At 39.5% G+C, this 11967-nt stretch overlaps 1 protein-coding gene across 3 annotated transcripts; it reads right to left on the bottom strand.

The window, feature by feature from the left end:
* Positions 1-1158: 1158 nt before the first annotated feature.
* LOC147634058 (putative pentatricopeptide repeat-containing protein At3g47840) lies at positions 1159-4984 on the bottom strand. 3 transcript variants are annotated; one of them, XM_086805158.1, is made up of 2 exons: positions 4808-4984; positions 1159-4731 (listed from the first exon to the last, which is right to left on the bottom strand). In XM_086805158.1, exon 2 carries the CDS (start codon positions 4537-4539, stop codon positions 1648-1650), a length of 2892 nt encoding a protein of 963 aa, XP_086661284.1. In that variant the 5' UTR covers positions 4540-4731; positions 4808-4984; the 3' UTR covers positions 1159-1647. The 3 variants fall into 3 exon arrangements, with proteins under 3 accessions (XP_086661284.1, XP_086661286.1, XP_086661285.1); XM_086805160.1 differs by having other exon boundaries at positions 4830-4962; XM_086805159.1 differs by having other exon boundaries at positions 1159-4721; positions 4808-4956.
* Positions 4985-11967: the final 6983 nt, after the last annotated feature.

Genomic DNA, 11967 nt, shown 5'->3' with positions numbered 1-11967 from the left:
GACTAGAGAGCAACTCTTGGAAAAGCACACTTGAAGAGGTGGGAGACATAGGATGTGCTGCACACTCTGAAATTAGAGGGCGCTATCCGTCTAGTTAAGAGGGGTTTGGTCATTGAGTATGGCAGAAGTGTGGACTAGAGAGCAACTCTTGGAAAAGCACACTTGCAAGTAGAAGACCTCAACCAAACACTTGCCTCTTGGGATTTATCCCAGCAGTAGCGCCCTTGCTCCCGAATCAAAGGTACAAGGGCACTACCGAATCGCATGTACAATGTTCAAATCTACCCACTCCCATAGTGGAAAGTGATGGCATAAAATTTCAGTACCCTTCCTCACATTAAATTTATTATGAAAAAAACTCTCTTTTCTTTTTAAAGATTGGTCAACATAGGTTGCGGGAGTTAATGACACCAGCCCGCCGAATCGAAGGTACAAGGGCACTACTGAATCGTGAGGATTGGTCAACATAGATCGAGGGAGTTGATGACACCAGCCCACAGAATCGCCAGTCAAAGCTCTATTTAGGGCCCACCCACAACAGACTTGTTTGCAGACATCTCATAGACTTCAGAGCTCAAACTGAGAACCACCCAATGCACTCATACGGCACTTGTCCCCACACATCTCAGAAACTTGCAGCATCCAGAGCCAAGATGTATGGAGCCACATCTATAAACTAGAGGACATCACAAAGACGCCAGAGGAGACTCCAACCACGCAGCTGACCCAGGACAAACCAGGATCATTGAACATTCCATGGACACTTGGAAAGTTCACCATCTAGGCCTTCAAAAGATGAGATTCTTTGTCGGCTATTCCGATAGTGCAGAGTGAGCTCACACCCTTGGCAAACTGTTTTTCTAGCATCCGCTGGTTAGAGATTAGATAATTTCTCATTTATTGCATTAGCATTTTTAAAAATGCTCTATTCATCTTCTACTACAGATCGTACTCTCTCTCACACACACTCACACACACACACACACACATTGGTAATTTGTTTATGCTGATCCTTTCCGTTACTACCTTGTTTGGCAACCAAGCTAGCAAGGATGCCAACTCAACCATGAACCAGAGAACCATCATCCTCAGAGCAGAGTAGGAGCCAATTCTCAAGCCAGCCCCACAAAGAGACTCCACTAAATACCCAGCTAGGAATCAAGCATGATGAGGCAGGGAAACTGCCCTCTCTATCATTCTGACATCAACATTTCAAGTACTGCAGTTGCAGTAACATCACCACTCCTCCCCACAAGTACACTTTCATTGCTTAGAAACATGAATGCCTTTTGCATCCTTGGAAAGATTCCTTGACGCTCTATCTTGGATATAATTGCCGTAGCCCAATGGCGCCAATACAAAGCCCAAGATTTCGGACCTGTATTGGTATCCTCTTGGGGATATTAATTAGGGCACATGCAATACTTAAACTTCTCACTGGGCCTACATAACACATCTTTCTTTCCATCATCAAAATGTCCAGTGACACCCAATGCAAACTAGAGATACACCCTTTCTCGTTTTGAGGGAAAGATCTTTTAGCTTGCATTGGTACTTTTGCTTTCAAAATGTTAATTACAATGATTCTGACAGTATCATGTGTCCACCAACAGCATCCTGGCCTCAAAATGCATAATTCTGACAGTATCATGTGTCCACCAACAGCATCCTGGCCTCATCCATACTTGTTTCTCCACTCTCATCGCCACATTCCTCCTGTGTGTTAGAACCTGCATAGATGTGAGACATTAAAACATAAGCTGCAGCATCCTTTTCATCCAAATGCACTGAATTTTCAAAGGCCTGTTTTCCAAGCTCCACGTTTCCGCAATTTCTACAAGCACCCAACACAGTATTCCACACCACAAGATTAGGTGAGAAAGGCATCTTCTTGATCATTGCTACTGCCTTGTCTAATTGGCCCACACGGCAGAGGAGATCAACCATGCCAGCATGGTGCTCAAGAGTTGGAGCTATGCCGAAGTCTTTGCTCATGACCTCAAAGTACGTTTGGCTCTTATTAAATAGACCTGCACGACTACATGCATTGAGAACAATAATAAAAGTAACCGGATCTGGCTTTATACCTTCACCTAGCATTCTGTCAAACATATGAAAGCCATTTTCACTTTCTCCAACCTGGGCATATCCTGCAATTAGTGAATTACATGAGACTACGTCTCGAGCTGGAAGTTTGTCAAACACTTTCTGTGCTATGGAAAGCGAGCCCCATTGGGCATACATATCGACCAAGGTGTTGCCAACAACGAGGTCTCTTTCCAACAACCCCTTTCTTTCAATCTCAGTATGTATTTCTCGGCCTTTGTTTGTGGCTCCTATGCTGCAACAAGCTTTCAAACTGCAAACAAACGTGACAGCATTTGGGGAGACACCATCCAATTGCATCTTCTCAAAACACTCCAGGGCTTCCTCACCATGCCCGTGTTCAGCATATCCTGCGATTAGTGCGGTCCATGAGACTACGTCTCGAACTTGAAGCTTGTCAAACACTTGCTGTGCTTTGGCAAGCCTGCCACATTTGGCATACATGTCAACCAAGGTGTTTCCAACAACAGGCTCTCTTTGCAAGAAACCCTCTCTTTCAATCTGAGCATGTATTTCTTCAGCCTTGTCTGTGGCTCCTATGATGCCACAAGCTTTCAAGCTACAAACAAACGTGGCAGCATTCGGAGACACACCCTCAAGTTGCATCTGTTCAAAACACTTGACTGCTTCTCCACCACGCCCATGTTCAACATATCCTGCAATTAGTGTTGTCCACGAGACTACATCTCGAACAGGAAGATTGTCAAACACTTGCTCTGCTAAAGCAAGCAAGCCACATTTGGCATACATATCAACCAAGGTGTTGCCAACAGCAAGGTTTCTTTCCAGCAACCCCTTTCTTTCAATCTCCGCATGTATCTCTCGGCCCTTGTCTGTGGCTCCTAGGCTCCCACAAGTTTTCAAGCTACAAACAAACGTAACAGCATTTGGGGAGATACCATCCAGTTGCATCTGTTCAAAACACTTAAGTGCTTCCTCACCATGCCCATGTTCAATATATCCTGTGATCAATGCAGTCCACGAGACTACATCTCGAACTGGAAGCTTGTCAAACACTTGCTGTGCCATGGCAATCATGCCACATTTGGCATACATATCAACCAAGGTGTTGCCTACAAGAAGGTCACTTTCCAACAAGCCCTTTCTTTCAATCTCAGCATGCAATTCTCGGCCCTTTTCCATAGCTCCTATGTTGCCACAAGCTTTCAAACAGCAAACAAACGTGGCAGCATTGGGGGAGACACCCATGACTTGCATCTGTTCAAAACACTTAAGTGCTTCCTTGCCATGCCCATGTTCAGCATATCCTGCAATTAGTGAGGTCCATGAGACTACATCTCGAACTAGAAGCTTGTCAAACACTTGCTGTGCTATGGCAAGCAAGCCACATTTGGCATACATATCAACCAAGGTGTTGCCAACAATAAGCTCTCTTTGCAATAACCCCTTTCTTTCAATCTCAGCATGTATTTCTCGGCCCTGCTCTATGGCTCCTATGCTGCCACAAGCTTTCAAGCTGCAAACAAATGTGACAGCATCTGGAGAGACCCCCTCCAGTTGCATCTGTTCAAAATACTTGAGTGCTTCCTCACCATGCCCATGGTCAGCATATCCTGCGATTAGAGCATTCCATGAGACAACATCTCTAACTGAAATTTTGTCAAACACTTCCTGTGCTTTGGAAAGGGAGCCACATTTAGCATACATATCGACTAAGGTGGTGCCAACAACAAGGTCTCTTTCAAGCAACCCTGATCTTTCAATCTGAGCATGTATTTCTCCGCCCTTGTCTGTGGCTCGTATGCTGCCACAAGCTTTCAAGCTACAAACAAAAGTGACAGCATCTGGAGAGACACCCTCCAGTTGCATTTGTTCAAAACATTTGAGTGCTTCCTCGCCATGCCCATGTTCAGCATATCCTGTAATTAATGCCGTCCATGAGACTACGTCTCGAATTAGAAGCTTGTCAAAAACTTGGTGTGCTTTGGCAAGCAAGCCGCATTTGGCATACATATCAACCAAGGTGCTGCCAACAAAGAGGTCTGTTTGGAGCAATCCCATTCTAGCAACTTTCGCGTGTATTTCAAGGCCTGTTTGAAGATCTTTCAGCTTTGTGCAAGCCTTCAATAAGGGAACAAAAGTATGGCCACTTGGATGTACAGAAACATCGTTTTGCATTTTCTGGTACAGGGTGAGAGCATGCCGTGGCTTCCCACGTTTAACATAACCAGTGATGAGGGAATTCCAGGACCACTCATTCCGATACCCCAATCTGTCAAAAACCTGTTGGGCATTGAGCATGCTTCCAACTTCCACCAACGTTGGGATGAGGTAGTTCCCCAGTGATCTGTGAGTTTCCAGCCCACTTTTGCGCATGTAGGCATGCAAGCGCAACGCATGCTCTCGGTCTCGCTTCTTCCTGCACTTGTGCAAGATGCGAGCAAAGTCCTGCACGGAAGGCTGGAGCAGCATTCCTTCCTTCCTCCATGTAAAGCAGTGCCTCCTCTAAGCTAAGCAGCCTCCAATCTCCGCCACTACTGTTCGTTCCTGAAATCGCACAAGGCTCGTCTGTGTCCTCGAGCCTTAGCCTGTCTTGTAGGAGCCATCGATCCATAGCGACTCCTGGGTACGCTTATGCTTGAAATCTGGGGCCCCTGTGTTCGTCTGTAACACGCACATCAACCCCCAATCCGACTAATCATTCAAGCGAGCAAAGCAAGAAGGGAAGGCAACCACATACTTTGCTCTTTCGGGTGCCCCACCAGAGAGAGGTCGAGAAGACCATCCCACAAGCGCTCGGTCCGAGCTCGTGATGACTGCATCTCCTACTGGGAGGCTTTGTCCATGGATGATGAAGTCCATGCCTTTCTCCGATGCAGGCCTGCAGGGGCTGAAATTTGAAGGTCCAAAATAATATGCACCCAAAACGATTTTTTTTATTAATTAATTAGTTGGTTTGTACAAACCTTTGGTTCAAAAGAAACAAAATTAAATTAAATGAAGGGCAAAATTAAATTAAATTAAGTGCCACTTTTTTTGAGTAATAGGTTTCTTGAAGGCCAACGTACCTTGTAGGCCATAATTTTTTAATCCAAGGCAAAGTTGCTAATTTCAGCACTATCTATATCCGATGTTCATTTTAGAAAAGGTTTACAAAACCTTCCTTGCCCCTGAAGCACCACCCTAGCTCTGGCTCAAAGGTTAGATTCATGGTATTGCGTCAAATAATCCCAAGCCTCAATTTATGGGCACTCTATTTTTGAAGATAAGAACCCTTTTTGTATTTTTGGAGGCTATGGCCTAAATTGGAATAAAGTATCTCGTAAATACTCATGTGTGGGGGAAAATAAGCATACACACATGAGGGGGGATGATTGCACCCAATCTTGGAGTCGAGCCTGTGTGAGCTAAGTATTTTTATTTTTTTTCGAATATATTGATCATGATCATGTGGTGTTTGATGAATTGTTTGAATTTAAATCAATTCTTGTAAATTTATTTAAATTCTATCTCCCTAGAAATTTAGATCCGTGACAGTGGTATCAAAGCTAGACCTAGAGAGAAGGAGACAAGAATTGAGTGGTAAAAAGCTAAATTCAATGGTTTTTGAAGGGTTGCTTCTATTAACCAAAGGGCAAAAATCAAAGGTTAAGAGGAGGGAGGTTAAGAGGAGGGTGGTAAACCACTTTCAGAAATTCATGAAACCACTTTATACTTGAAAAGCGGTTTTCCTAGATTCTTAACCTCATCCTAATCTATCTGTATGGATGAAATCTATAATTGATAGGAAATCTAGCTTAGCTTTTCGATTGCAAAACCACTGCTGGAGGGAGAAATCTATAATGGACGGTGTTTGTGTCTCCATAAGTCAATTTGTGACAAATATACACACTAGAAGGTTTTTAGAAAAAGAGGTTTAGTTAATTAGATTTCTTTTTTTTCTTTCTTCCTTTCCTTCTATCCACGCCGACGGGACTGTCAAAGACCTCCAAGAAAAAAAAATCTTCAATTAAACCCGCGTTAGGCTACGCTACGCGAATTACTCCAGGGAGGAGAAGAAGGTGACTTAAAGCGTAGCTAAGCTTTTGAGAAAAAAGCTTTATAAATATATATATATATATATATATATATATATATATATATATATATATACATACATACATACATACATACATAAATATATATATATATATATATATATATATATATATATATATATATATATATATATAATTCACTCTACTTCTTCTTTTTTAGCGCATCCGTGCGGCTAAGTTCAAGGAGAGAAACTCCATTGTTTTTCTTAAAACAAGCTTTGCAATTAAACTTTGCCCATAAGCTTTAGAAACCTATAAAGCCTATCCTTAAAATACAATTCAAGAGAACTCATCATTCCCCACAAAAAGGCAACAATTCAAAAGAGAACTCATCATTCCCCACAAAAAGGCAATAATTCAAAAAAATTCATAAATTTCAAATCTTTTAGATGACGGAATCAAGCCAATCATTTTGTGACTAATTCAAAGGCTAAATTCTCCATCTTAATTGGCTACCTTATCCATTCCACCCACGGTACAAGAATAAATCTTAGCACTTCAAGAACAAATTACTAGTGAACGAGAACTCCAACGCAAATTAGAGCATCAAGTCAAGCATACCAAACATAAACGCGATGCTTTTAAGTCTTCCGACTCAGATGAGGAGGAAAGTGATCATGTTAGATGCACTCTTAAAGCTACATTGGGTGCTCAAAACTCTAAGAAAGACTCACAAATCAGTCGAAAGGCATTCACTTTCCAAAATTATGGAAGGATGCACAAGTCCTCATTGCTTGGATTAGCCAACTAGATGACTATTTCTCTAGCGAGAAGTTCTCAGAAAAGGATAAAATTAAATGTGCTTGTAATCATTTGATCGAAAGTGCGGCTTTATGGTGGAACGTGATTAAGCAAGGTAAACATTGACCGTTAACATGGAAAGAGTTTCAGAAACTCTTAAAGAAACATTTTCTACCATCGGAGTACAAAGCTAAAGCACGTCAACGATGGGATGCTAGATTGATAAAGAGAATGTCCAAGCTTATATTGACAAATTTTGGGATATTCTTTTACAAGTTCAAGTAATTAAAAAAGTCAAGGAAAAAGAGCAACGTATAAAATTCATTACAGGACTTAAGTCTACCATTAGGACTGACGTTAACATGTTTCATCCACGTGACCTTAGCACTGCTATGAACCTTTCCCTAAATTCAGAACGTACAACAGCTATATCTAGAGATTTCAAGATGAGGGATAAATCTTTTACAAAATCTACTAAATCTTCTTTCCCTTCTAGTACTTTTGATAAATCCAGGATGCAAAAGGGTAAAGATATGGCTAAAGGAGGTATTTGGAAGGACAATAACAACAAACCTTCGAATGGACAACCAAAGAATTGAATCTTCAGATGCTACAATTGTCATTAGTAAGGACACCTCGCACAGGATTGCCCTGACAAAAAGAAGAATTCCACATCGATGGCCCGACTCAACGTTATTGAAGAAGACGACAAAGATTCTTTCAAGCAAGAGAGTAACTCTAATCCTGACTATTTAGATCAAGGTAAGTTTTCAATTCATGCTTTATTGAAAATTCAAGGGAAAATAAAAGGAAAATCAATTTCTATATTGTATGATGTTGGTAGTTTGCATGATTTTATTTCTAAGAAAGAATTGAAAGCACTTAACCTAGATGCATCGTACTCTAGTTACAAAGTAAAAACTGCATTTCAAGGTACTAAGTATAACTGCACCAAGGAGGTTAACGATTTAGAATTACAAATGGGTTCACTAAAAGAAAAGAGAACATTCCTAGTGGCACCTTTACAAGGTGTGGATGTCATCTTAGCTATGCCATGGAGACATGAGCATCACCCATATTGACTATGACACCCATACCATATGGTTAATCAAAGATGACCAAGAAATTTGTCTTCAATGCCAAAACAAAGGTGAATTAGGCTTATTTTTTACTCATACTTAAGCAAAAAGAGCTGTACGAAAAAAGGAGAAGACATTTTTTATTTTTGTCAACCAGCTTACTACCCAGGATGACTCCAAATCAAATATGTCTCATCACCCTTTCGTCTCTAAATTCTCTAATTGCTTCATAGACGATTTACCACCTAGCTTACCACCAAGACCTCGTCCAAAAGACCATAAAATTGAAATAATTCCTAGTAGCTCACCTCCATGTAAAGTTCCTTATAGAGTTAACATGCTTGAGCAAAAGGAGATTCAAAGGCAAGTCGAAGAACTATTAGATAAAGAATTGATTTGACCCATTAGTTCTCCATTTGGTTCTCCATTAGTTCTCCATTTGGTTCTCCAGTTCTTCTCATTAAAAAGAAGAATGGTACATATCGATTGTGCATCGATTATCACGCACTAAACAAAATTACTATTAAGAATCGATATCCAATACCTCGAGTGGATGACTTACTAGACAAACTCAAAGGAGCCCGAGTCTTTAGCAAGATCGACCTAAAATCTAGTTATCATTAGATTCGAATGGACGAAGGAGATATCTACAAAACTGCCTTCAGGACCCAAACTGGCCATTATGAGTTTTTAGTTATGCCTTTCGGATTGACTAATGCTCCAACTACTTTCAACAGAATGATGAATAGGATATTCTTGAAATATCAAAATTTTGTTGTAGTGTTTTTCGATGATATCTTAGTTTTTAGTAAGAATCATCAAGAGCATGAACAACATTTAGAAAAAGTATTCTCACTTCTTCAAGAGAATCAACTCTATGTCAGTCCTGAAAAGAGCAAATTCATTCAAGAAGAAATTGAATATCTAGGACACATTGTCTCTACTGATGGTATTAGAGTAGATCCTAAAAAGATCGAAAGCATTACTAATTGGCCTAGACCACGTGATATTCATCACGAACTCCAATCTTTTCTTGGATTATGTAGCTACTACAGGAAGTTCGTTAGAAATTTTGCATATATTGCACATCCTTTGACTGAACTTCTTAAAAAAGCTAGACATTTTGATTGGACTAGTCGACGGGATCAGTCCTTCGATGAACTTAAGAAAGCATTGACCCATGCACCAGTTCTTACATTACCAGATTTTCAATGACCGTTCTTCGTTGTAGTTACGGATACTAGTGGACAAGGCTTTGGTGCTACTCTTATGCAAGATAGACATCTAATTGCTTATGAAAGTCGTAAGCTTAAACCAGCAAAAAGAAATTATAGTAACTATGACAAAGAATTAGCTGCGGTCGTCCATGCTTTAAGACTTTGGAAACATTATTTAATGGGATCTGAATTCTTAATTAAGACAAACCAACAAAGCATTTGTCATTTGTTAACTCAACCATTGATCTCTGATCGACATATCAAATGGGCTTCATTTATCCGAAGTTTTCAACCCATGATTCAATATCAACCAGGTAAAGAAAATGTTGTGGCCGATGCTTTAAGTAGATGTCCTAGTATTCACAACATTTCTGTTATTCAAACCATTAAGCCCTATGAGAGAATCCTATGATACAGATCCAAATTTTTCTGAAATTTGGACTAAGCTTAGAGACAACAATTAGAACCCTATTGGTGATTACTCATGCCATGATGGTTATCTTTTCTTCCAAAAAAGATTGTGTATTACACAACCTTTCAGACAATTCATACTGGAGGAAATGCATCAACCACCATACATGGGTCATCAAGGTGTTTTAGCTACCTTACAATTAGTATCGAGAGAATTCTTTTGGCCTCATCTCAAATAAGATATAGTAAAATTCGTGGGTGAATGTTCTATTTATCAGAAGATTAAAAGCTCCAAAGGTAAAACCCAAGGACTTCTTACCCCCTACCAATTCCTAATGATACTTCGGAACAAATATCCATGGACTTCATCACATATTTGCCTACTACATCGAGTCATAGCGATATGATTTGGACAATAATTGACCGTTTGAGTAAGCAAGCATACTTATTACCTTGTAAAAAAACTTTGACTTCTCAACAAACCACGAATATGATTATCAAACCAATCTTTGTACATCATGGATTGCCAAAAGTCATTGTTTCTGACAGAGATTCAAGATTTTGTAGTAACTTTTGGATCACATTATTCTCCAACTTAGGCACTAAAGTAGATTTCTCAACAGCTTTCCATCCAAAAACAAATGGACAATCTGAGGTTACTAATAAGACTATCTTAGATCTACTCAGAGCCCAAGTTTCCCAACAACCTAACTCATGGGATAAGTATATTCATCTTCTCCAATTTGCTTACAATAATACTCCTCATTCAGCTACTACTGGTCGAGCACCTTTCAAAATTGTGTATGAAAACTTTTTGCCTATTCCGGCAACTAGACTTTCTCACAAAATCGAAGCTGCTGATCAATTCACTATTGATTTTACTACCATTCTGAATGACATAAAACATTCTATTGCTCATGCTCAAGAAAAGTATGTTAAGCAAGCAAATCGTAAACGTAAAGCTATATCTTTTAAACTTGGAGACTGTACTTTTGAAAATTGAAAAGCGTTGACTTAAAAGTGTTGAAAAATTCCCAACTGTTAAGCTTGCACCAAGATTTTATGGACCTTTTAAAGTGACCCACAAAATTAATGATGAATTACCTTCTCATTGGCAAATTCATAATTCATTTCATATTAGCTTATTAAAACCTTTCAAAGGACCACTTCCCACTCATCCATTATATGAAGAACCACCTCTTATTGAAGGAGACAAAGAAGTTTTACTCCCATACACCAACTCGTACTGAAAACCAATATTGCAAATATTTAATAACTTTCAAAAATCATCCTCGTCGTGAAGATGCAAGATGGGTGCCTGAGAAATATTTTCGTGCTTTCCCTGAGATCCTCCATTCTTTTCAACAAACCGGCAATTGAGGACAATTGCAAACTCAAGCAAGAGGGAATGTTATGGGAATATATTTTAAGCCCTCTTAAAAATATTATTCTACCCTCTTAGATAATTCAGGGACGCTTGGAATATCTTTGCGTCATGCCAAATTATGTTAATATCATGGGTGATGCCATTATAAATATTAATACGTTTGGTGGATATTGACATATGCTTGGGGTCTCCAATGTTTGTTTCAGTTGGTTCGTATGTAGGGGTGATTCTCGGGTTACTTACGCCTAGCAAACATGTGTGTGATGATGGTTTGTATGCTTATGGAATATTTATTTCACCAATTTATTGTTGGTTATTTTTAGGTTAAGAGGATTCTGAGGATTAAAGAGAAGTCACACAAATTTATTACCTGGCACACCATTTTTGTAAACAAGCTTTGTATATACATGTGCTAGCTTGTGCACATTTTGATTTATTTTAAGAAAGCAATAGTTTATCAAGCATAGACTTGATCTTTAATATTTGGTAAAGCGTGATATGCTTTAAACCCAAGCCTCAATTTATGGGCACTCTATTTTTGAAGATAAGAGAGTGTCGTGCAAGAAAAGTACCCTTTTTGTATTTTTAGAGGCTATGGCCTAAATTGGAATAAAGTATCTCGTAAATACTCATGTGTGGGGGAAAATAGGCCATACACACATTAGGGGGGATGATTGCACCCAATCATGGAGTCGAACCTTTATGAACTAAGTATTTTTATTTGTTTTTGAATATATTGATCATGATCATGTGGTGTTTGATGAATTGTTTGAATTTAAATCAATTCTTGTATTGAAATTCTATCTCTCTATAAATTTAGCTCCGTGACAATGTGTCCATAAAAGCTCTACCCTTCTCCAATGCTACCTTATCAATCATACTATTCTCTGAAGTTGTGTGCACCTCCTCGATTTTAGTAGCCTTTTTAGACAAGGAGACACAACACATGTGCCTCGCCCCCATGGTGG

Source organism: Cibotium barometz, chromosome 11 (genome assembly GCF_041138505.1).
Source record: "Cibotium barometz isolate CiBa-2024 chromosome 11, ASM4113850v1, whole genome shotgun sequence".
Classification (NCBI taxonomy): domain Eukaryota; kingdom Viridiplantae; phylum Streptophyta; class Polypodiopsida; order Cyatheales; family Cibotiaceae; genus Cibotium; species Cibotium barometz.
Note: the sequence above shows the minus strand (reverse complement) of the source record. Positions and strands in the feature narration are given on the sequence as shown.

Bases quoted from the DNA above. Each gene is read 5' to 3' on its own strand.
- LOC147634058 (XM_086805158.1), bottom strand. From the start codon at position 4,539: ATGCTGCTCCAGCCTTCCGTGCAGGACTTTGCTCGCATCTTGCACAAG.